This window comes from Daphnia carinata, chromosome 2 (genome assembly GCF_022539665.2).
Source record: "Daphnia carinata strain CSIRO-1 chromosome 2, CSIRO_AGI_Dcar_HiC_V3, whole genome shotgun sequence".
Classification (NCBI taxonomy): domain Eukaryota; kingdom Metazoa; phylum Arthropoda; class Branchiopoda; order Diplostraca; family Daphniidae; genus Daphnia; species Daphnia carinata.
In genome coordinates, this window is record NC_081332.1 from 360051 (window position 1) to 380879 (window position 20829).

The 20829-nt window shown below is 44.9% G+C and overlaps 1 protein-coding gene and 6 non-coding genes across 7 annotated transcripts; 3 read left to right on the forward strand and 4 right to left on the reverse strand.

Moving 5' to 3' along the window:
• Positions 1-3650: 3650 nt before the first annotated feature.
• Positions 3651-3726, reverse strand: Trnaq-uug (transfer RNA glutamine (anticodon UUG)). Its single transcript has one exon. It is a non-coding gene; the product is annotated as a tRNA-Gln (tRNA).
• A 311-nt stretch (positions 3727-4037) lies between these two features.
• Trnak-uuu (transfer RNA lysine (anticodon UUU)) lies at positions 4038-4110 on the reverse strand. Its single transcript has one exon. It is a non-coding gene; the product is annotated as a tRNA-Lys (tRNA).
• Positions 4111-4209: 99 nt separating this feature from the next.
• On the forward strand, positions 4210-4282 carry Trnam-cau (transfer RNA methionine (anticodon CAU)). The gene has a single exon. It is a non-coding gene; the product is annotated as a tRNA-Met (tRNA).
• A 503-nt stretch (positions 4283-4785) lies between these two features.
• Trnaq-cug (transfer RNA glutamine (anticodon CUG)) lies at positions 4786-4857 on the reverse strand. Its single transcript has one exon. It is a non-coding gene; the product is annotated as a tRNA-Gln (tRNA).
• Positions 4858-4969: 112 nt separating this feature from the next.
• Positions 4970-5051, reverse strand: Trnas-gcu (transfer RNA serine (anticodon GCU)). The gene has a single exon. It is a non-coding gene; the product is annotated as a tRNA-Ser (tRNA).
• Positions 5052-11820: 6769 nt separating this feature from the next.
• On the forward strand, positions 11821-15861 carry LOC130687815 (uncharacterized). Its single transcript, XM_057510973.1, has one exon. It carries the CDS (start codon positions 11821-11823, stop codon positions 15859-15861), a length of 4041 nt encoding a protein of 1346 aa, XP_057366956.1.
• Positions 15862-16909: 1048 nt separating this feature from the next.
• On the forward strand, positions 16910-16982 carry Trnam-cau (transfer RNA methionine (anticodon CAU)). The gene has a single exon. It is a non-coding gene; the product is annotated as a tRNA-Met (tRNA).
• The last annotated feature ends 3847 nt before the right edge of the window (positions 16983-20829 follow it).

Consider the following 20829-nt stretch of genomic DNA (forward strand, 5'->3'; position numbering starts at 1 on the left):
CAAAATCTAAATCTGAATACCAGTTTAGATTGAACAAATTGATCGAAACAAGTGAAGCCACTCGTGTGCATAATTATTATGCTTTATTCTTGGTTTTTTAGCTGTCTGATACATCATGAAACTTTCAACGCGTTGGGGGCTTGGTTGTTAAACCGTTTCATACGTTAATTGGCAATCTCGCAAACAGCTACCACACATTACACTAAACTCAAGCGAAAATAAAGACACTAGAAGTATTTATTTTCAAAATTGTCATAATTGATGATGCTGGATCATCGACTTGTGTAAGTAAACCAAGTTTTTCAGAGACGTTCCAATTCGATTTCGTGAATTGCGGCAAATTCTAAGTACTAATATTCATCGCTTGTTTGCCTATTGAGCATCGATAAATATTTAATGGGTTTTACTTCTGATGAATAATCAATTTCTGTACAGACGGCAAGCAACTTAGGGCAAATGGCTACGTTTCAAGAAGCGTCAGTTCTTTGGCAAAATTTATGGACTATTGTTATATATATATATTTTTCACATCCAGATGCCGAATCAACCCGTCATAAAAGAAGTTCTTAAAGGGCTAAAGGCGAATAATGTGGTTTTGTATGTCTTTTTTCCCAGAGCTGACTTCCCTTTCTGGACAATTATGTAGGGCCTAGAGAACGTGAGGATTAAGAGAAAAATATCACAACTTAAAATTTTAAAATGTGACAGCTGCGCAGATTCGATCTTTTGCTCGTAATTGATATGGTATACGCACTTGTCTTAACAACAGTAGATGATTGGGCACATTTGCACAGCCGACATGTCGGTAGCAAGGACGGTAAGCATCGGAACAAGCACATCGGAAATAGCGTGGATGATTTTTCTAGAATAAAGAAAATGCAACAGTAACAATACATTCTACCCGTTGAAACAATCCTAATTTACGCGAATGAGTAAGAAAATCAAAACAGGACAAAAAAACGACCGTGCGATTTCGATCAATACTAAAAGCACTCGACAAGTAGTCCGGGAGTCGAGCAGGTTGTGGTCTGAAACCGTTTGTACTAAGGTTTCATACGATATTTATACCAACTTAGATGAGTACACACAATAGGGGAGGTAGGGCGTGGTTGGAACACAAAACTTATTTTTGTTTCGTACGATTACAAAAATCGTCCAAGTAAACTAAAAAATATATAGATTTGTAGCCAATTATCTCAGCTACATAACCGTATTTTTTTTGGGTGGGTTCGGCAAAGATTAATATCTGCTATGCGTAAAAAACTGGAGGTACCCCAAGTTGTTTCAATTGCCAATTCTACTCGGCAATTGAAACAGGGCGTCTGGGCAATTGAAACGTGGGTTTTCCCATAAGAGAGCTCCCGGTTTTATGAAGAAACTAAAATGGCGATATCTCAGAATCTGGGTTACGTATTTTGATGAATTTTTCACAGTAATATAGAGAATTTTGATCTTTATTTTTTAAGATATTTTATAACTTTCTATACTAACTAAATATTATTTAATGAATTTTAGTAGTTTTCTGAATTAGGTTCGGAAAACCGTTAGTAATCCAAAGAACGGTTAATAGTATGGAGATCAAATTTTTATAATCGAATATTGCATGTTCAGCCTTACATCATAATTGTTGTTCATGTCCTTAATTTAATTTTTAAAATTTAATTTCTTTCGTCAACGTTGTAAATAAAAGCACAAACATTGTGGCAGACGATAAATGCCAGCCACCCAGCAGACGAAATAAAACACAAAATAGACAATAATTGAAAAAAGAGCTCTGCTAATACGCTGCGTAGGGAACACTGTTGTCAGACTACAGTAAAGGAGACGCGCATACGGAAGGGTCGCAATTGGAACAAGGTGTTCCAACTGCTCCGACCATGGGTCTTCACGGAGTTTTAATGTTTAGGGGGGATAAAATTTAGCTAGGAAAAAATTCATGTGATCAATTTATAGCTCAATGAATGACGAGTGATTGGAGACCTTTTTAAATGATTTTCTTCGTCGTTTTCTGTGTGAAAACAAAAAAATTGTCTGCAAAAAAACGACAAATTAAGAGACAAAAAACAATTTTCTGGGATAATTCGAAAACTTTTAGATTCTAAAGCCTCCAATTTTTTCTAAAAAGGTAGAACCCTAATTCCCATTAGTTCAAATTTTTTAAACAAAATCTCTTACATACTTTAAGTGGTAGAATTTTTGTTTCAATTGCCGCGTGTTCCAATTGCGCCCTACCTCCTCTACTTATTCACGTTCGCTGCATATTACGCAAACACGCCACCAAACGCTCCCGAAGATGGCGTAAAATCACACCAAATCTAGAGTAGATTGGACCACCAATTTTTTTTACTATAAAGGGGATGGCATTGTGTGTAGTAGGCTAATGTAAAAGGCCAGAACGCATTTTATGGTGCTAAATGCAAACTATAACAGGGTTTTTAAACGTATAACATAAGATTAGTTGCACTAAAAATAAACACATGGTAAATTAGAAAAAAACCATTTCTAAATACATTAAAAAATCAAAAAGAGACACCAGAACCAACTGTGTAGCTTATAAAATACGAACACAGGCATTTAATTTCTGGGCAACACTTTCAGCACGAGTTTTTCAAATCTCTTTACAAGCAATACGGAAAATATTCTAAAATATTGCAAAAGTATCTGGAATGTGAAACAAACATTTGCAAATTTTCCTATCTACAACTATACATTTTTACTGAATAACTAGGCGCTGTTTCGGTGGCAGGTCCTTCTTGACACTTGACGCAATTTTTAGGATGGGCTTCTTATTGACGTGGTTGTACTGTTCGCCTGCAAGTTGAGGCGCTAATTTTGAGTTTTGTCCAGACACCGAAACAGAACCGATTTACAATTTCATATACGCTCTCCTGTAGCGAAACCACTCCAATACATTAAATTCCGCCGCGCGTAATCGCTGGAAGAATCATACATTTTTCAACATCAAAATCTTTCGTGCACAAAACTACATACTATTGTCTACCAGCGATAACGTTAGTGAGAAATTAACACGAAACTCCCAGAACACCTGCGAAAGAGTAAAACAGATCAAACATAGTCCCCAGGGCCCTCTTGGAAACCAAAAGAGAATTAAATATTTAATACTAGGAAACGTAGTTATCCTTTATTATTTTATTAGCAAACCAAATGTGACGTCATTAGCTGCGTGAAATTTTCAAATTTAACAAGCAAGTAAAAAATGAGTTTATCTGGCGCAACAGTGTCGGTGAAGTCATAGAATCGGCGTGTACGCGGTTCTATAGTAATAGTGCCGGAATTTTTTTCGTATAGAAATATTGCACGTAAAATTATCGGGTTTGTTGTTCGAAAGATGAAAGAATGCTCTTTGTCTCTAATTTTTTTATGTAAAATCCGTTAAGGATTCTATGAAATAAATCATAGACATAATATATTGGGTCACCCCAAAAATCGCACGCACGGAGTGTTCCTACCCCCGACATAGCCTTAGGATATGGGGTGGCAAGGGTGGGAGAAATAGTAAGGTAAAAAAATTTCAGGTGAATTTTTTTTGCGAACTATCAAAGTGGAAATGCAAAAAAAGGCGCGTTTGTCAAAAAAGTGGCTTCTACGAAAAGGGTAGTGTTGAAAAATGTTTGTCGTTGGCCTCACAGTGTCACATCCCACTGAGAATCGAACTCAGATTGTCAGAGTCAAAGTCTGAAGTGCTAACCATTACACCATGGAACCATAATATAAGTTCGACCCTGTAAGTTTCACGAAGAAACCAACGGTTTTATTGCGATTATAATTTCGTAAGTATTCGATAAATTTCGGTATCAATTGGAGGATTAAATGATCTCGACGAGGATGGGAACACTACCCCTGCGTGCAATACAAAATGTATTGGCAGTCCATCACCTTAACCACTCGGTCACCTCGTCCCCAAACTGATTACAATTTTACTCGAGTAACAATGAACCGTAAGCCTTTTTTCAATAAACATTCCCAGCATTGGGCATGTATGCACAATATTTGAATTATAGAATATGATTTCATGTCGCCCGATGAGGGACTTGAACCCTCGACCTCAGGATTAAAAGTCCCGCGCTCTACCGACTGAGCTAACCGGGCTTACATATTGTGTCTGCCATGATAACTTCACTTGTGTCTTTACTGCACCCTACCAAAGAATGATCTGTTTTACATGATTAATTTTCTAATTAATACAATGCCTCGATAGCGCAGTAGGCAGCGCGCGAGTCTCATAATCTCGAGGTCGTGAGTTCGAACCTCACTCGGGGCAGTTTCTGCATTAGGTTTTTGTTCCAACATTTAGATCCAACTCGCACTGCAAGGACAGTGTTCGATCGCATCGTTCTGAATTTTAATTCAAACATGAACCAAATCCAAATCGATCCGCCCGATCACTGGGAGATAATCGTCTTAGGGAAATTGCACTGAGAGTAAAACAAGTTAACCGATTCAGAAGAAAACAGCATAACTTAAACCACAGAAATAGGTTGTTACTTAGTGTTCCAAACCGTGTATCAAAGTAGTATTCGGGGAGGAAAAGAAGCAGGCGACAAAATAAGGGGGAGAACAGTTAATATGTTTTAGCTTTCAAGGTAGAGCCAGTCTCAAGGACACAGGAGAAATGGTTCAAACGTTGACTTAAAGAAGGGGTAAGTTTCTACGATACACTTGAAAACTTTCACAGTGGAAATGAAAAAAAGCGCGTTTGTCACAAGAGTGGCTTCTACGAAAAGGGTAGTGTTGAAAAATGTTTGTCGTTGGCTTCACTGTCTCAGGTCCTACTGAGAATCGAACTCAGATTGTCAGAGTCAGAGTCTGAAGTGCTAACCATTACACCATGGAACCGTCATTTAAGTTTGACCCTGTAAGTTTCACCAAGAAACCAACGGTTTTATTGTGATTATAATTTCGCAAGTATTCGATAAATTTCGTTATCAATTGGAGGATTAAATTATTACGACGAAGATGGGATTCGAACCCACGCGTGCAATGCACAATGGATTAGCAGTCCATCACCTTAACCGCTCGGTCACCTCGTCCGCCATCTGGCTCGAATTTCACTTGGGTCACAATGTTTGAGATTTGCCCTTTGGCTGGGCCACTCAATGCCGGAGTCTGCCGGCTCAGCGTAAAGTAGTGGACTGAGACTTATTAGTCTCAGGGTAATAGCCGCGTTACGTCCAGGCAGGCCGCCGGTGGGGGTGCCGGTCGGCAAGGGTTTGACGGGCTGGACCTCAAATACGATGTCGAGCGCGAAATGTAGCTTCGAAAAGCCGGGGCCACCTGACGCGGCCAATGTGACGGACACGAATAATAAACGCTGAATTACTTATGATTCTTGGCGTGGAGTGCCCCCGGGTTGATGGTCCAGCTGAAGCGACGGCGAGACAGGATTTCGCGCAACCGGGCAAAACCGTTAACGGCTTCGTTGGAGTCGTCGAGAAAAGAGACGGCCAAACGGAACTGGTTGACGGGCGGTGAGTGGGTGATCCACGGCCGGGCAGAGGTAGACGGCCGAGCACAGCAAGCAGTGACAAGTGATATAAGAGAATACTTGAGGGTAGTTACCAGGCTGAATGAAGAGACCACTCCGGGGGCTTCGGTGAAACTCGTGTGTATTTACTCAGCCGAAAACCGGCCTTTATATACTCAACATTTACAAAACACCGTTGACTAATATATACAATAAACATACATAAGTTTAAACGCTGGAGTAGATGTCACCGTTGTTCCGTCACCCGTTTTAGCCGCAGGATCCTCCGCTTCTTCCAACCTCGAACTCCCCTCCACCGACCCTCCGTCGGTTCCTCCATCGTCAACACCCTCCTTACTCTGGGCTAAAACAGGCTCCAGTCACGATGGTTTTTGGTGTTGATTTATGAGAGCGGTCGGTAGAGACCGCCTCACATAGCTGTAAAAGACGTCAAGTAATTTTAATAATATGCTATCGGCTTCCGACCTTCTATGTCAAGGATTCGCCGAGCAAATCTTTCTAACTCCCGTTTCCATTCCGTCGTCTGCCGTCTACCGGTATGTCATTTCCATTGGCCGGGAACTTCTTGGTTAGTTCCCGCCTAGCGTTGGACTTACCCCGGCTACCGACTCTTCGGTGCCGAGTGCCCGGGCTTCTGTTGCCATTCCGTCTATCCCTCTGCCGTCCCTTCGGACTGCTCCAGACGTCGGAATTTCCGACACTCCCCCCGTTAGACCTTCTTCCAACTCAGAGTCTGAGCTGTCCGCTACGTCTCCGTCTTGGAACGGTAGAGTATTTCTATGATCATCGTCTATCGTCCCTGCTTGTAACTCTAGTGGGTATAGACATTTAATGTCCCTGTATATTGGCTTTGATCCTTTGCCTTTGAACTTATCGGCAACCAATACTGCCACTCTTCTAAACTTATTGTCCGAGCCGGGATACAATTTGGCCACTCTCCCTACTTTCCACTTTGTTCTTTTGGAATTCTCATCGTGTATAAATACCACCTGGCCGACTTCAACCTGCTTCGTTCTGCCCGGTGTCGGGCAATGAAACTTCTCTAGGTTTGCCACATATTCTTTATAAAAGTCTTCCCACCAGCCTGCTAGTAGGTTTCTCCTCATTCTCTCTCTCTTGGTTAAGGGTATTCTGTCCGAATATTCCCTTTCTTCATCGTCCACCGGGTGTTTCTGATTTTGTCTGTAACCCGTGATAAGTTGCTTCGGTGTTAGAGGCTCATTGTCGTCGTACGAGACGTACGTCAACGGCCTTGTGTTTATCGTGTCTTCAATCTCTGCCAGTACAGTCTGGAACAAATCATATTCCAGACATTCGTTTCCATACGTTTTATGTAGTAACCTCTTTACTGTCTGGACCATTCTCTCCCAAAACCCACCCCACCAAGGGGAGAGACTTGGGGAGAATCGCCACTTGACATTCAGGTCTACCAGTGTATTATACACCTTCTCACTTTTGTAGGCCGCTCTCAAATACTTAGCGGCTTGTGTAAACGTTTTAGCGTTGTCTGAATACATGGCTTTCGGCACCCCTCTCCTTGCAAAAAACCTTCTCAGGGCAAAGATGCAGGTCGCCGTTTCTTGGTCTGCAGTCATTTCTAAGTGTTCGGCTCTTGTTACCGCACACGTAAATAGACAAATATAAGCTTTCGCTTTCCCACCTCTTGCTGTGAGTCTTATCGGGATGGGTCCCGCAAAATCAATCCCCGTCACGTTGAACGGGTTTGCCATTTGCAGTCTATCTACCGGTAGGGGTGCCGGTACTTCGTTGAATGGCCTTGAATCTAATTTCTGGCACTTCATGCACCTCCTTAATTCTTTCTTGATCGTCTGCCTCAGTCTTGGGATCCAAAACGTCCGCCTTACTTCCACCATTGTCGTGCTCACTCCAGTATGCAGTAGCCGCTCGTGCGTCTGCTCTATGGGTTTGCCCTTCAAGTAGTGGTTCTCTGGTAGCAAGATCACCGCTTCTCGGCCGTTGAGCCGCAACCAGTTTTCTTGCCGGCCGTAACACCTGATTAGCCCGTTTCTTCCGTCCCAGGCCAACCCTAGCTTTCTCAGCTTGTCATTTTTCCAGGGCTTTTTTTCTTTTATGGCTTCCCTTACATCGGGGAATGCTTCATTCTGCATCTTCCGCCACAAGTCTAACTCTGCTTGTTCTACCTCTTCTACTGCGAGAATGTTGAACCGTTTCTTGTCGGTTCCACTCGACACTTCTGCCAGCGGTGTCTCGGGATTCGATTGTCCCCTAAACCTCTTCACCCCTCTTTTCACTGTCGCCCAGATCCTGACGACCGTGCGCAGTGAACTATAGTTTTCGTACCATTCTTTTTCCTTTGGTATCGAAATACTACATTGTGTTATCTCTTTGGCTTTTTCCTCTTTCCTGATTTCTACCGTACAATCCAGCTCCACCTGTGCTGGATTCTTCGGCCAACTCTCTTTTTTGTTCAGCCACTTTGGGCCAAACCACCAATCACACTTTTGGTTCAGCTGGCTCACTGAAGCCCCTCTCGATGCTATATCTGCCGGGTTTTGCACTCCCGGGCAGTGCCTTATCGATTCTATATCGATTTTCTCCCTGATTTCTGTCACTCGGTTGTGAACGAACTGTTTCCAACGGCCCGATTCGCCTTTCATCCACCAGTAGGCTATCGCCGAATCTGTCCACAGTGTTTTCTCAAACGATCGTCCAAGGGACCTTTCAATGTATTCCCCCAGCCTGACTGCCAGCAAATTGCTGAGCAGCTCCAACCTGGGGGCTGATACTGATTTCTTGGGGTCCGGTGCTATCCGGGTTTTGCTGCATAACAGCTTTGTCTCTTCTCCGGTCTCTAAATATGCGGCTACACTGTACGCGTCGTCACTCGCGTCACAAAACAAGTGTAGCCTCGGTGAACGGATCTCTCCAGTCCACCGTCCCAGCTTAGTGTTCGTAAGATCTGACAAACTTTTAATGAATGTCTCCCAGTGTGGCATTATGCTTGCCGACACTGGTTCATCCCAGCCTGTCTTGTCTATCCAGACCTTTTGCATAATGATGATGAAATGAGTCCGTCTCCGGATCCCAAGTGACCCCTAATGCTTTTACGGTCTTTTCCGTATTGTCTCCCATTGTTATTTCGTTGTTCTGGAACTGCAACGTCTGTAACCGTTCTCTCAGTTCCTCGCTATTTATCGTCCATTTCCTAAGCTCCATTTTAGCTGAGCTGAACAGTCTCTGCGCCTGCGTTATCAGATCGATTGCTTGGGGAATGCTGCTGGCTCTGTTGGGAAGTTTGAACCTTCCCAGCAAGCGACACCAAAGCCCCCTCAAGCAAGTGATGTCACACTCGTCGATCCAGACAGCGAGTGACGTCACGAGACACCACAGACTGCCCCTAGCTGAACGGAGGCGAAACGGAAGAGGGAATGGATCCCTTTTCTTTGTATCGCGTGGCGCTCTCCCTCTGCCTTACTATTTTTCGTCGTATGTCGAATTATCGATCAGAACGCATTCGTTTTTTGGTACTTGGACAGTACATACTTGTACATCTCGTGTCCTTTCGACCACTTCGACTAAACGTAGTTGTCCCTATTTTCGTCCCTTTTTTTCGATTTTCGTCGATAACTTTCTGGCCGCCATTGACAGCGTGCCTTCGTGTCTTCTTCTTGTTCAAATCTCGGTTTGTCTCGTTTTGTGTGTATCTATTGACTGTTAAACGGGCCGGCAACTCGTTTACCATCGTCACAGACTTGTGTTTCGTGTCTTAAGTTTCGTGGGCTGGCAACCCATACAATCGGAGAAGAAAATAAACTTAGTTTAAACATTATCGAACGCCTACATTCGTGTCTTTGGAACATTTTGGTGCATCGACCGGGAATTATTCCCATTTGGCATTCGACCAACGTGACTCGTGTAGTGCAACAACATTCTTGTAAAGTCCCGCGTGGCAATCGTATCGTGAATTTCGTGTTGACTGAAATTTAACGCTCAGCGTTTCGCCAAAGACTAGTCGTAGTGGCTTTTATCCGACGTTTTTGTACTACGCGCCGTGTACAAACCACCATCTTTACCTTGAGCCTCAGGCTGTCACGTGGTTTTGTAAATCGTCATCCTCTAATTTTGACTTCAAGATTGTCGAGTTATCGCCCCAAGCTGCCTCACCTGAATAGAAGAGCAAGACTGTACGTTTTCTGTACCTTTGCTTGAGCGTACCAAAATCCTGCTCGACGTCGTGAGCTGCATAATTAATTCGGAACTATAGAACAATTCGTGATCGACAATATGGCTGAAGCAACGGTTAATCTTACGGCCATCTACGAGGACGAAGAGCATAGTGACTCGTGGGAAAATGTAAATGACCCAGAGAGGCTGAAAAGATCTCGTTCCGGTAGAAAAACCGTCCACACCAAAACGGGAAAACGGTTGATGGCGTCCGTTAGAATAGGAGATGATCGAGACACCGTCCGAACGCTTCGTGCAGTATACGTCCGTGATTTTGACGATCTTGAAGCACGTCATGATCAGTATGTCGCATGTGCTAATTTATCCCCGGAACAGGCCGAGATGGAGAGACAATGGTTCCAAGCTGCCGCGTATGAACACCAAGAGCTTGTCGATAAAGTTGACCTCTATTTAGCCAGCCTCTCAACTCGATCAGTACATTCTTCTCGTTCCAGCCGGTCGGTCCGTAGTTCCAGTGTTTCATCAACACTCGCAAAGATCCATGAAGCCGAAAGACTTCAAAGGGAAGCTGAACTGAGATTACAGCAAGCGGGAGAGGAGTCAAAACGGCGAGAAGAAGAAGAAGCTTATCTGTTGAAAGCCGAAGCCAACAGACAACAACGTTTGCTGCAAGCCGAAGTTGACAGACAACAACACCTGTTACAAGTTGAAGCTGACCGAAAACAACATCAAAGACAGGTCGATTCCTCTAGGAAGCAGCGAGAATTGCACAACGAGGTCGAACGTCAACGACTTAGCGGCGCCATTATGCGTCAACAGCTTTCCGAAGTATTAGCGGACGACACCGTGCCTAGGCATAATGAGCAACCGACAAAGACAGAGACGCAGCCGGCAGATGATCTACAACATACCACGATGGCGCCGCAAATGACGTCAGACGTAATGATAACTAATCAAGCGATGAACCCGCCTGTGTCAAACCGCCGTGCCTTACCTACAGTTCCTCCACCGATGACTCGTCGTTCGACTGCCCTAGCACCGTCGATGTCATTTACCGCTCCGCACCCGTCAAATGGGCCCTCGGTCGTGAACGACACCTGTCGATCAATGGCATTTCCAAATAATACTGCTGCCCAGGCTTTCGTCCCGCTTAGTCCTGTGCAACCTGTACACGCATCAGATCCTCCAACGCAGACCGATGACAGATACCAGCATCCACCTGGTATCTATACGCCAGATGCATGGATCCAAGATTTGGGCACTCCATACGCTACCACTGTCCGTTCCGGAATCAAACCACCGAGGCTTCGAGTGCCACATTTTCAGGGAGACCCACGCAGTTGGCCTATGTTCATTCAAACGTTCAAGATTTTGGTCCATGACGCTGTTGGATCGGATGCCGAAAGGATCACGCATCTCCGCGAAGCACTGTCGCCGGAGATAAGAAAAAACATTGGAGACGCCCTATTGAATCCCGGGCTCTACCAACATGCTCTTATGGAGCTACACAAGAGGTACGGCAATCCACAAATTGTGGCTCAAGCATGCATCACTTCACTTCTGAAGCTCCGCGCTTTCAAAGATGGGGACTTCCAGGCGCTGAAAACCTTCTCTGCTGACTTGCACTCCGTAGTCGCAACTTTACGCCTCGGCGGCTATGGTCTTGAGCTGCACAGCCATGCGACATTATCACAGTTAGTCTCTAAGCTCCCGCCGATGTTAAGAAGCATATGGGGAGAAAGGAGCTGGTCGATGCAACCCCACCTATCAACCATCGACGATTTCGACCACTGGCTGGATGACATCGCTATGGTGGAACTTTCCATTCGTTCAGCTTTCGTCGATTTGAATTCGACTACCCATTTCAACGGGAAAGGAGTTAACAACGCAAAGGGTCGACAGCCGACGACCCACCAAGTCTTTAACACTACCAACACGACAATCTGTCCTGCATGCAGTGGCCATGGCAAGCACCCTTTGAGCGAATGTCGACAATTTAAGCAACTCCCTGTTGAGAAGAGAGTTGCGATCGTTAAAAATTGTAAGCTGCCTGCTTCCGTTGCCTGGATCGTGGCCACTTTAGTCACGATTGTAGGCGGAAAGAACGTTGCACCAGTACAAATTGCAGTGGTTTCCATCACCCTTTAATGCATGGAGCCCCCATAGTCTTCCCGAAAAAGCAAGTAGATTTCGACGGTGCCACATTTTCGGGTTCTATGGTCGTCAGTTCATCTAGCGGCCGAACGCTTCTGCCAATAGTGCCGATACTCTTGAAAGCAAACGGAAAGGAAGTTTATACTTTCGCTCTTCTTGATTCCGGAAGTGAGATTTCGGTTTTAAGGCGTCGTACGGCAAATAAATTAGGCATTAAAGGGAGAACTGAAAAGATGGTGACAAAGACGGTGAAGGGAGAAGGTGAAGCTGTTAACACCGAAGTCGTCTGCTTCAACATCTCTTCGCTCGACCGAATTTTCAACTTCAACGTCGTGGATGCGCACATCATGGATTCATTCGAATTGACGAAGCGACCATTCGACCTGGCCCAGCTCGCAAAAACATGGCCACATCTCGCCCATGTACCCGTCCATTCTGTCGAAACCGAAGATGTCGCAGTACTCGTCGGTCAAGACCATCCCTCAGCTCTCGAGATATTTGAAACTCGGAAGGATCCACTTCAGCAACGAGCCCCTTGTGCCCATCTGACTGCCTTCAGCTGGTGGCCGACGCACCCATCGACTTCTCGTGAAATCAGCTGCTTCCACGTCAGCTCCCACGAAGAGGAAATGTCGTCCATGGTCCGCCAGTTTATCGAAACAGACACTTTCGGAACTAAGCTGAATGTTGTGCTACCAATCAGTCAAGACGAAAAGAGGGCCTGGAAGATTCAAAGGGAAACAACAAGACACATCGGTGAACGATATGAATGCGGCCTACTATGGAAGACCGACTACCCCAATCTTCACAACAACTTTTTTGCAGCCCACAGGCGATTTCTGAGTCTCGAAAGGAAGTTCGTCAAGGATCCTAGTTTGGCAGATACCTACCGCAACGTCATAGAAACTTACGTGTCGTCAAAACATGCACGAAAGCTGTCGCAAGCTGAAACTGACGACAGTCCAATCGGTCGAACGTGGTACAACGCCCACCATCCAGTCTTCAATCCGAACAAGCCCGGAAAATGTCGAGTGGTTTTCGATTTACGTGCGAAGAGCCAAGGCGTCTGCCTTACCGATTATTTGTTGAAAGGACCTGACTTCCTAACAAGCCTTATCGGTGTGCTTCTACGTTTTCGCCAATTCGCCGTACCAGTCGTCGCAGATGTCGAAAAAATGTTCCACCAGGTACGGGTCCGCCCATCAGACGGGCCGGCCTTTCGGTTCATATGGCGCACGCCTGGTTGTAGAGACCCACCGGACGTGTACCAAATGGACGTCCACTTATTCGGAGCCGCCTCGTCACCTGCCGTCTGTTCTAATGCATTGCGGCAAGCAGTTCGAGACGGTGAAAACGCTGACGACCTCATGACTCAAGTTACTCGTCATTTCTATGTCGACAATTGGTTGGTGTCCTTCCGCTCCGTACCTGAAGCTTTGTCCATGTCACATCGTCTAACCAAGGTGTTGAAGGCTGGAGGGTTCCCTTTAACCCAATGGGCGACGTCAAACGCTTCTGTCCGATCTGGCCTCCCCGGCATGCAGCAAAAGGAAGTCACCCTGGATATGGATCTCGATGCGTCACCCATTGAACGCACGCTTGGCTTAAAATGGAATTTCGACCTCGACGCCTTTGTGTTGAAGGCTTCTGTATCATTGGATGGGAAAACGAAACGGTCCCTCTTGAAGGCGGTGTCGAGTATTTTCGACCCACTCGGATTTCTTTCACCGATCGTGTTCTTGGCAAAACACCTCCTGCAAGATGTTTGGCGGCGAAAACTCGACTGGGACGACGAGCTGGATATCGACCTATTAGATCGCTGGAAGCGTTGGGCCAGCACCCTGCCATCATTAGACGGACTCGTACTAAAACGATGTGTTTCTCCTGACAGACCAGACGCAGCATCAAACGAGCTCCACATTTTCGCGGATGCCTCCGAAAAGGGATTCGGAGCCGTCGCCTACGCTCGATTCGTTTACCCTGACGGAAACGCGGACGTTGCCTTCCTCATTTCGAAGTCGAGGATTGCTCCGCTCAAGTTTCTCACAATTCCTAGGTTGAAGCTATCCGCTGCCGTCTTAGCTGTTCGACTTAGCAGCCTTCTCTTAAACGAGCTTGACATTCAATTCGACCAAACGCTTTATTGGTCGGATTCGACAACGGTGCTCAGCTGGATCAAATCTACGTCCTGTCATTTCAACGTATACGTTGGAAATCGAGTCGGGGAGATCCTCGAACTTTCAACAGCTGATCAGTGGAAATACGTACCAAGCGGCCTAAATCCAGCAGATGATGCTAGCCGTGGGCTACACGCCGAAGATCTCACGGCCCAACACCGGTGGTTTGCTGGTCCAGCCTATCTAAGAACCTCAGCCAACTGGCCTAGGCATCCGTTCCTTCCACCTATCGACCCTGACGATCCTGAAATTCGTTCAGCCTCTTGGATTGGCTTGGTACGTCGCGAAGAAGATGGCGTCGACTTATTAATCACCAATATCTCCAGAATCCACATTATAGTTCGCACCTTAGCCTACGTACGACGGTGGATAGGAAACACGCGAAGTTCCCAGTATAATCGTTTAACCGGTGAACTTATGGCCAACGAGATCCTTCAGGCTAGAGAGTTCTTGTTTCGACGAGCTCAAGGAAATGCGTATCAGCAAGAAATTGTAGACCTGGGAGAAGGCAATCGACTATCACCAGCATCGTCGCTGCTAAAGCTGTCGCCGTACCTCGACCACCGTGGACTTCTTTGTGTCGGTGGTTGCATCGACAAGGCACCACTTCCAACCGGAACTCGTCACCCAATTATTCTTCCGCCAAAAGAGCGCCTGACGGAACTCATTTTGTTCGATCTTCATCGTGACCGAGCTCATCTGTCAGCCGAGCAGCTCCATCATGAAGCTCGGAAACAATTTTGGATCCCAAAAGGACGGATAACTGCTCAACGTGTCTGGAATCTCTGTTACACCAGTCGGAAATATAAAGCAAAAGGTTCGACACCTAAAATGGCCGACTTGCCCACCGCACGATTAAGCCCAGGCCTACCCGCCTTCACACACACAGGAGTCGATTATTGGGGCCCGATGGAAGTGACTATTTTTCGGAGAACAGTGAAACGCTGGGGATGTTTATTTACCTGCTTATCATCACGTAGTGTCCATCTCGAAATGGCCTACTCGCTCGATACTAGCTCCTTTATCGCCGCACTCGACCGCTTCCAGAACCGTCGAGGTGTTCCCGCATCGTACCGTAGCGATAACGGTAGAAATTTCGTCGGCACTCAGCGAGAATTAGCCGCCTGCATTGAGAATCTGAATCAGTCGGCCATTCTCAGGCACTTGAGTCGTCAACCTACATCGTGGTACTTCAACCCGCCAGCCTCTCCGCATTTCGGTGGAGTGTGGGAGCGAATGGTGCGGGCCGCGAAGCAAGCACTTCAATTCGTACTGGGCAATCAACGCCTGTCGGACGAAATTCTCCTTACTGCACTTACGCACGTCGAAAACGTCCTTAATAGTCGTAAGCTGATTCCACCCAGCGAAGACCCGACTGATCCGGAAAGCCTGACACCACATCATCTCCTGTTAGGACGGGCCAATCCCAACCATCCCCCAGACGTTTTCACTGGTCGAGACCTTTCCTCTAAAAAACGCTGGCGTATCGCTCAAGCCGTCGCCGACCAGTTCTGGCAACGCTGGTACGAGAACCAACCCAACCTGGAAGTGGGCGACATTGTCGTCCTCATCGACCCAGTCAACCCTCGTGGCTCTTGGCCCATCGGAAAAATCACCAAGGTTTTTGCTGGACCTGACAAGGTTGTTCGTTCGGCTATGGTCCAAACAAATGGTACCGACCTACACCGCCCGGCGCACAAACTTTGTCTTCTAGAGTCCGTAGATATACGTCAAGATGTGCCCAGCTCAGCTGGACACAGGGCCGGCGATGTTGGGAAGTTTGAACTTTCCCAGCAAGCGACACCAAAGCCCCCTCAACCAAGTGATGTCACACTCGTCGATCCAGACAGCGAGTGACGTCACGAGACACACAGACTGCCCCTAGCTGAACGGAGGCGAAACGGAAGAGGGAATGGATCCCTTTTCTTTGTATCGCGTGGCGCTCTCCCTCTGCCTTTCTATTTTTCGTCGTATGTCGACTTATCGATCAGAACGCACTCGTTTTTTGGTACTTGGACATATATTTTTTATTTCTGATAACAGGTTTTAACAATTACAAACAACAATACATTAATCAAGCACTGGAGACTTTAAAATTTCGTCCTCTGAAGAGGATGCAATTCCTGTTCTCGCCAGTCGCTTCGATAGTTGTTTGCTCAACCGTTCTTCGGGTGAAGATTTTTTCCAGCTTCTTGGCGTGCCTGTAGCGGATCTCGCCTTCCTTGTCGGGGCCGGTTCCTTGGAAGTTCCGGCGACCAGATCCTCGCTTTCTTGACTTAACACCGTGGGGGTCGGTGCCGGAGCTGGTATCTGAAGTGTGGCGGGCGGCAGCTCCTTGATGCCGCGTGCCCTCTCCAATACCTGCTCCCTTCTTTGTAACTCCTCTTTGTCCCGCCTTAACTTGCTTGTCTCCAGCAGATATTTTGCGTGTTCCTCTGCTCGTTCTGCTGCCATTTGTGCCGCTGCTGTTACTGAGGAGTGCGACTCTTGAACCTTGGTGATCGCAGCTAGCTGCGCTCTTTCTTGCTCACTTAGAAACTGGGCAGGCGATTCTAAGGTGGGTGTTACCGGCCGAACGTATGGGTTTGGCCGTCTCTTTTTCTCCACTAGCTTTTTGGGGCGTTGTTCCGGGAAGGGCTCTGGAATCCGGAGTCTCCTGAAGACACCTTTCGGGATTGTCAGCTCCAGCTCTTTCCAGAGCTCGTATGGTCTGGCCTCTGGAGTCTAAGAGGTACTGGAACTTGGCAAACACCGCCTTCTGGTGCTGGTGGAGTATGCTGTCCGACACTGTTTGGATGTACGGATATTTCTTTCAATTTTTAGTTCGAAGGACCAATTTGTTTCTCAGATGCCTCTTACGAAAGAACGACTTTTTTTTCATGATTACTATTCTCACCCATTTTACGCCTCGATAGCGCAGTAGGCAGCGCGCGAGTCTCATAATCTCGAGGTCGTGAGTTCGAACCTCACTCGGGGCAGTTTCTGCATAAGATTTTTGTTCCAACATTTAGATTCAACTCGCACTGCAAGGGCAGTGTTCGATCGCATCGTTCTCAATTTTAATTCAAACATGAACCAAATCCAAATCGATCCGCCTGATCAATGGGAGATAATCGTCTTAGGGAAATTGCACTCAGAGTAACACAAGTTAACCGATTCAGAAGAAAACAGCATAACTTAAACCACATAAATAGGTTGTTACTTAGTGTTCCACTCCGTATATCAAAGTAGTATTCGGGGAGGAAAAGAAGCAGGCGACAAAATAAGGGGGGAGAACAGTTTGTAAAGTTTCGAACCTCGTGTATTACAGTAGATTGTCGTAACAATTCCGATTTTACAAGGTACAAACATGCTGTATTTATACTACTAACAAACAACCAAAATGAAGGTAAAATGGGCGGGGATACGTTCAGTTTCACTTGTGAAACGCTCGAGGGATGGAAAGGGCGTGGCTGTCTTTGGATAGCCTTTGGGCTTGTTACATTCCTTCCCTTCTTCGATGAGAAGAATTGGTCCTCCAATATGTATTCTGTCACCGGCTACAGTTTACAGTTGAATAATAAAAACTGGTTCCTTCACCTAAAATTTATAAGGATTGGTTCTCCCATTTTCTTTTTCCATCACCGTCTACAATTGTTTCTACGGTAGAATAATAAAAAACGTTTTCCTTCACCGTTTTTTTTTTTTTTGTTTGTTTTTGTTTTTGTTTTTCTTCGGGTTTTCTCGCGGATTTTCTTTTCTCGTCATGGCCTCGCGGCGTTGTTGAAGTTGGCCTTTTCTTCCAGTCTTAGTCAGGGGATTACTGTTATGTTTTGTTTCTCCCTTTGGAAAATGGCTCGCGCTCCATTACTGCGTGTATGTGCTTCAGCTGTGTTTCCATTGGTGTTCTTTATTCCGGTGTCTGCTCCGTGTAGCAGTAATAGCTCAATCATGTTGATTTGATTGAAACTGGCGGCTCTATGTAAGGCAGTTTCACCTGAGTCGTCTTGTTGATTGATGTTGATAAGTCTTTTTGTGCACACTAATGTTGCCAGGTCTTCTAGGCCATATTCGGCTAGATAATGTAAAATGGTTAAGTTGCCTGGTTTTGTAATGTTGATGTTAGTCGGTGTCCAAATCAATTTCGCACATTCTTTGTTTTTGTGTGAAATCGCCAACATTAAGGGAGTTTCTCCGTTATAGTTGCGAGCTGTAAATTCGCAATTGTTATGTTTCAAGATTCTTATTAACAGTAGATCATTTTCGGCTGCTGCGATGTGGCCAATTGTTTTTTCGTGATAGAGTATCTCTGGGTCTGCTCCGAAGGATAGTAAAAGATCGGTAATGTCATACCTACATCTTCGTATGCTTGTGTGAAGTAGCGTTTGCTCGTTTTCGAATCTTTTATTGAGAAATGTTGCTCTCTTTTGTCTAGGCCAACCATGTTGCATTTCGAACTTGTTTTGGATGCATCATCTTATTACCTGCATCGGGGCTTCCATCATTGATAACGAAAGTGTTCCGTTTTCTAAGTCTATCGTAGCTTGCCTTTTCAGATTGATTATTTCTGCTCGTTCTGTTGGTATGGGTGCTATTGTCTTCATCCGACAGTTCTTGCATGATTCCGTTTCCCTCTGTTGGTCATTCGGCCTGCTCCGTTTTTGGGGCGGTTCACATCGGAGGTCGGTGTCACTGTTATTTTCCAATATAAATTCGGCACTGTGGGCACTTTCCATATCGGGTTCTATTTCACTATATGCATTTAACTCCTCAGTGTCGTCGTCACTCGATTCACTGCTGTCTTTCCTTTTTCTCTCTAGTTCGGAAAAATCGTTCTTTTCGGTTTTGATTCCGTTCCATTCTACGTTTTTCAATATTTGCTTGTTTACATCCGCTTTTTTCGCACTTTCTTTTTCTCTGTACTCTTGCTGGCTATTCTCACTTTCAGTATCACTAATGATTATTAACTCGTGTTCCTTTTGGTCTTGTGGGATGATGATTACGTCCATTGCGTTATCCTGATTGGTGTTGTTGTTTGCCATTTTGAGAGGAATGGTTTATTTGTGATGGCACTTTGCTTTGTGGAACTTTGTCGGAGTTATGTCGTTGAGACACTGGGAAGAGGTTAGTTATTGTATTTTGGAAAATCTTTCTTTTTCAGAGTTTTTCATAAATTCTTGTTCCCAACTTCTTAGTTTGAAAACTGGTCATTTCTTCCACTTAAATGTGTTCCGTCTTCTGTTTCACCGCGGGGCGAATTGACGAATATCCCGTTTGATTTTGGACTCTATTTTCCTTTTTTTTTTTTTTTTTTTTTTGTCATTGTCATTGTCTTTTTCTTATAGGTGTTCTTGTGCTTTTTATTTTTCTTTGTGAGTTAGTTTCTGTCGTTCCCTGTTACATTACACTGCTGCATCTGTTTTTCTGTTTGTTTATCCGATGATTTTGTTATTGACTTTTGATTTTGTTTTTAGTCGAGAATAAAAATGTTATTTGGGTTTGTAATTATGTTTGTTTTGTCTATCATTAATGTTTTCTGTTTTTGTTTTTGTTTTTTAGTGTTAGTTGGGAATACAAAATTGTTATTTGAATTTGCTTCTCCTTTTTGTTTTACTCTAAAGTTACGAGTACGGGATATATATATATAAAAAAAATTAAGAATCAACTTAATTGGTTGAAAATGCTGATAAGTGCGTTATTTACTGGGGGCTGCTAATTTATTCTGTTATTAATTAAATTTGTCAAGGGCTATGTTTAGTGGCTACTTTTAATTTCAATGACCTTGGGACTTTTACTTTCTGGCTGAGTTACTACTGTCTGTTTCTGACATGCAACGACATAGGTCTTCCCAAACCATGCCGTACCCAACGACATAAGTACATGTTGTGTGTTTTCCTGTGCATCTTTTGGGTGTGTCGGTTTCTTCGATAGATGGGTAGATTAATGAATTTGGTGCGCTTGGTCGTGGGGGGCGCACTTGACCTTGTCTTTCCATTGTCAGTTGTGTAGGGGCGGGCGTTCTTATGAATGGTTGTTCGATGGCTATTTCTGAATGATAATTTGTTTCCCGTGCCGGTATCATTGATGCGAGTTCGTGGTCTTCCTCTATGCCATCATCGTATCTGCTTGTAAACTTCCGGTTTCGGCGGATATGTTCTTTAATCTTCGAGATGGGGTTGCAAATGATGAAGATCCGTAGACATACGAGGAATAGCACAAATCCAATCGCTGAAAGGCCTATTATTTTCAATTTGTCAAACCATGAATACATGTGACCTATTTGATTATCTTGTTGTTCTGACATCACAATATCTCCAACAGAATTGGAATTGCCTTCTTGCATTCTGCCTACGAGGTCATTTAGGATATTTAATTGCTCCATCTCCATTGTCTCGTGTGCTGGATGACTTTTCAGCGAGAAGTCGAAATCATTTAGATGGAGTTCTTCAAATTCCGTAATGAGGTCTAGGTTAGGCACGTGAATGTTAGGTTTCTGGCGTATCCAATCTCCTGTTGTAGAGTTGTGTTTCCAGGTATGTGGATTTCCATACAAATTGACTAACGGTGTTTTCCAAAAACAGTCGGAATATGGGTGAATTGACCATCCATCCGTTCTGATCGTGCAGTTCTGGCCTTCGTAAGTAAAGAACGGTTGGAATCCAGATTTAGTTTCATTTGCTGATATAAAAATTCTTTTTGCTTCACATTGTTGAAGTATCATTGCCTGACCGAACCCTTGTAGTCGTTTGCAGATTGGTAAGCCTACTGCTGCTGCAGCCAAAATTCCGTTTGTTTGGGCTAGGATAACAGCTTGTGTTCTTTTAATAGCTGATAGTTGACAGTATA

Coding starts and splice junctions, on each gene's coding strand:
- LOC130687815 (XM_057510973.1), top strand. CDS start 11,821: ATGCATGGAGCCCCCATAGTCTTCCCGAAAAAGCAAGTAGATTTCGAC.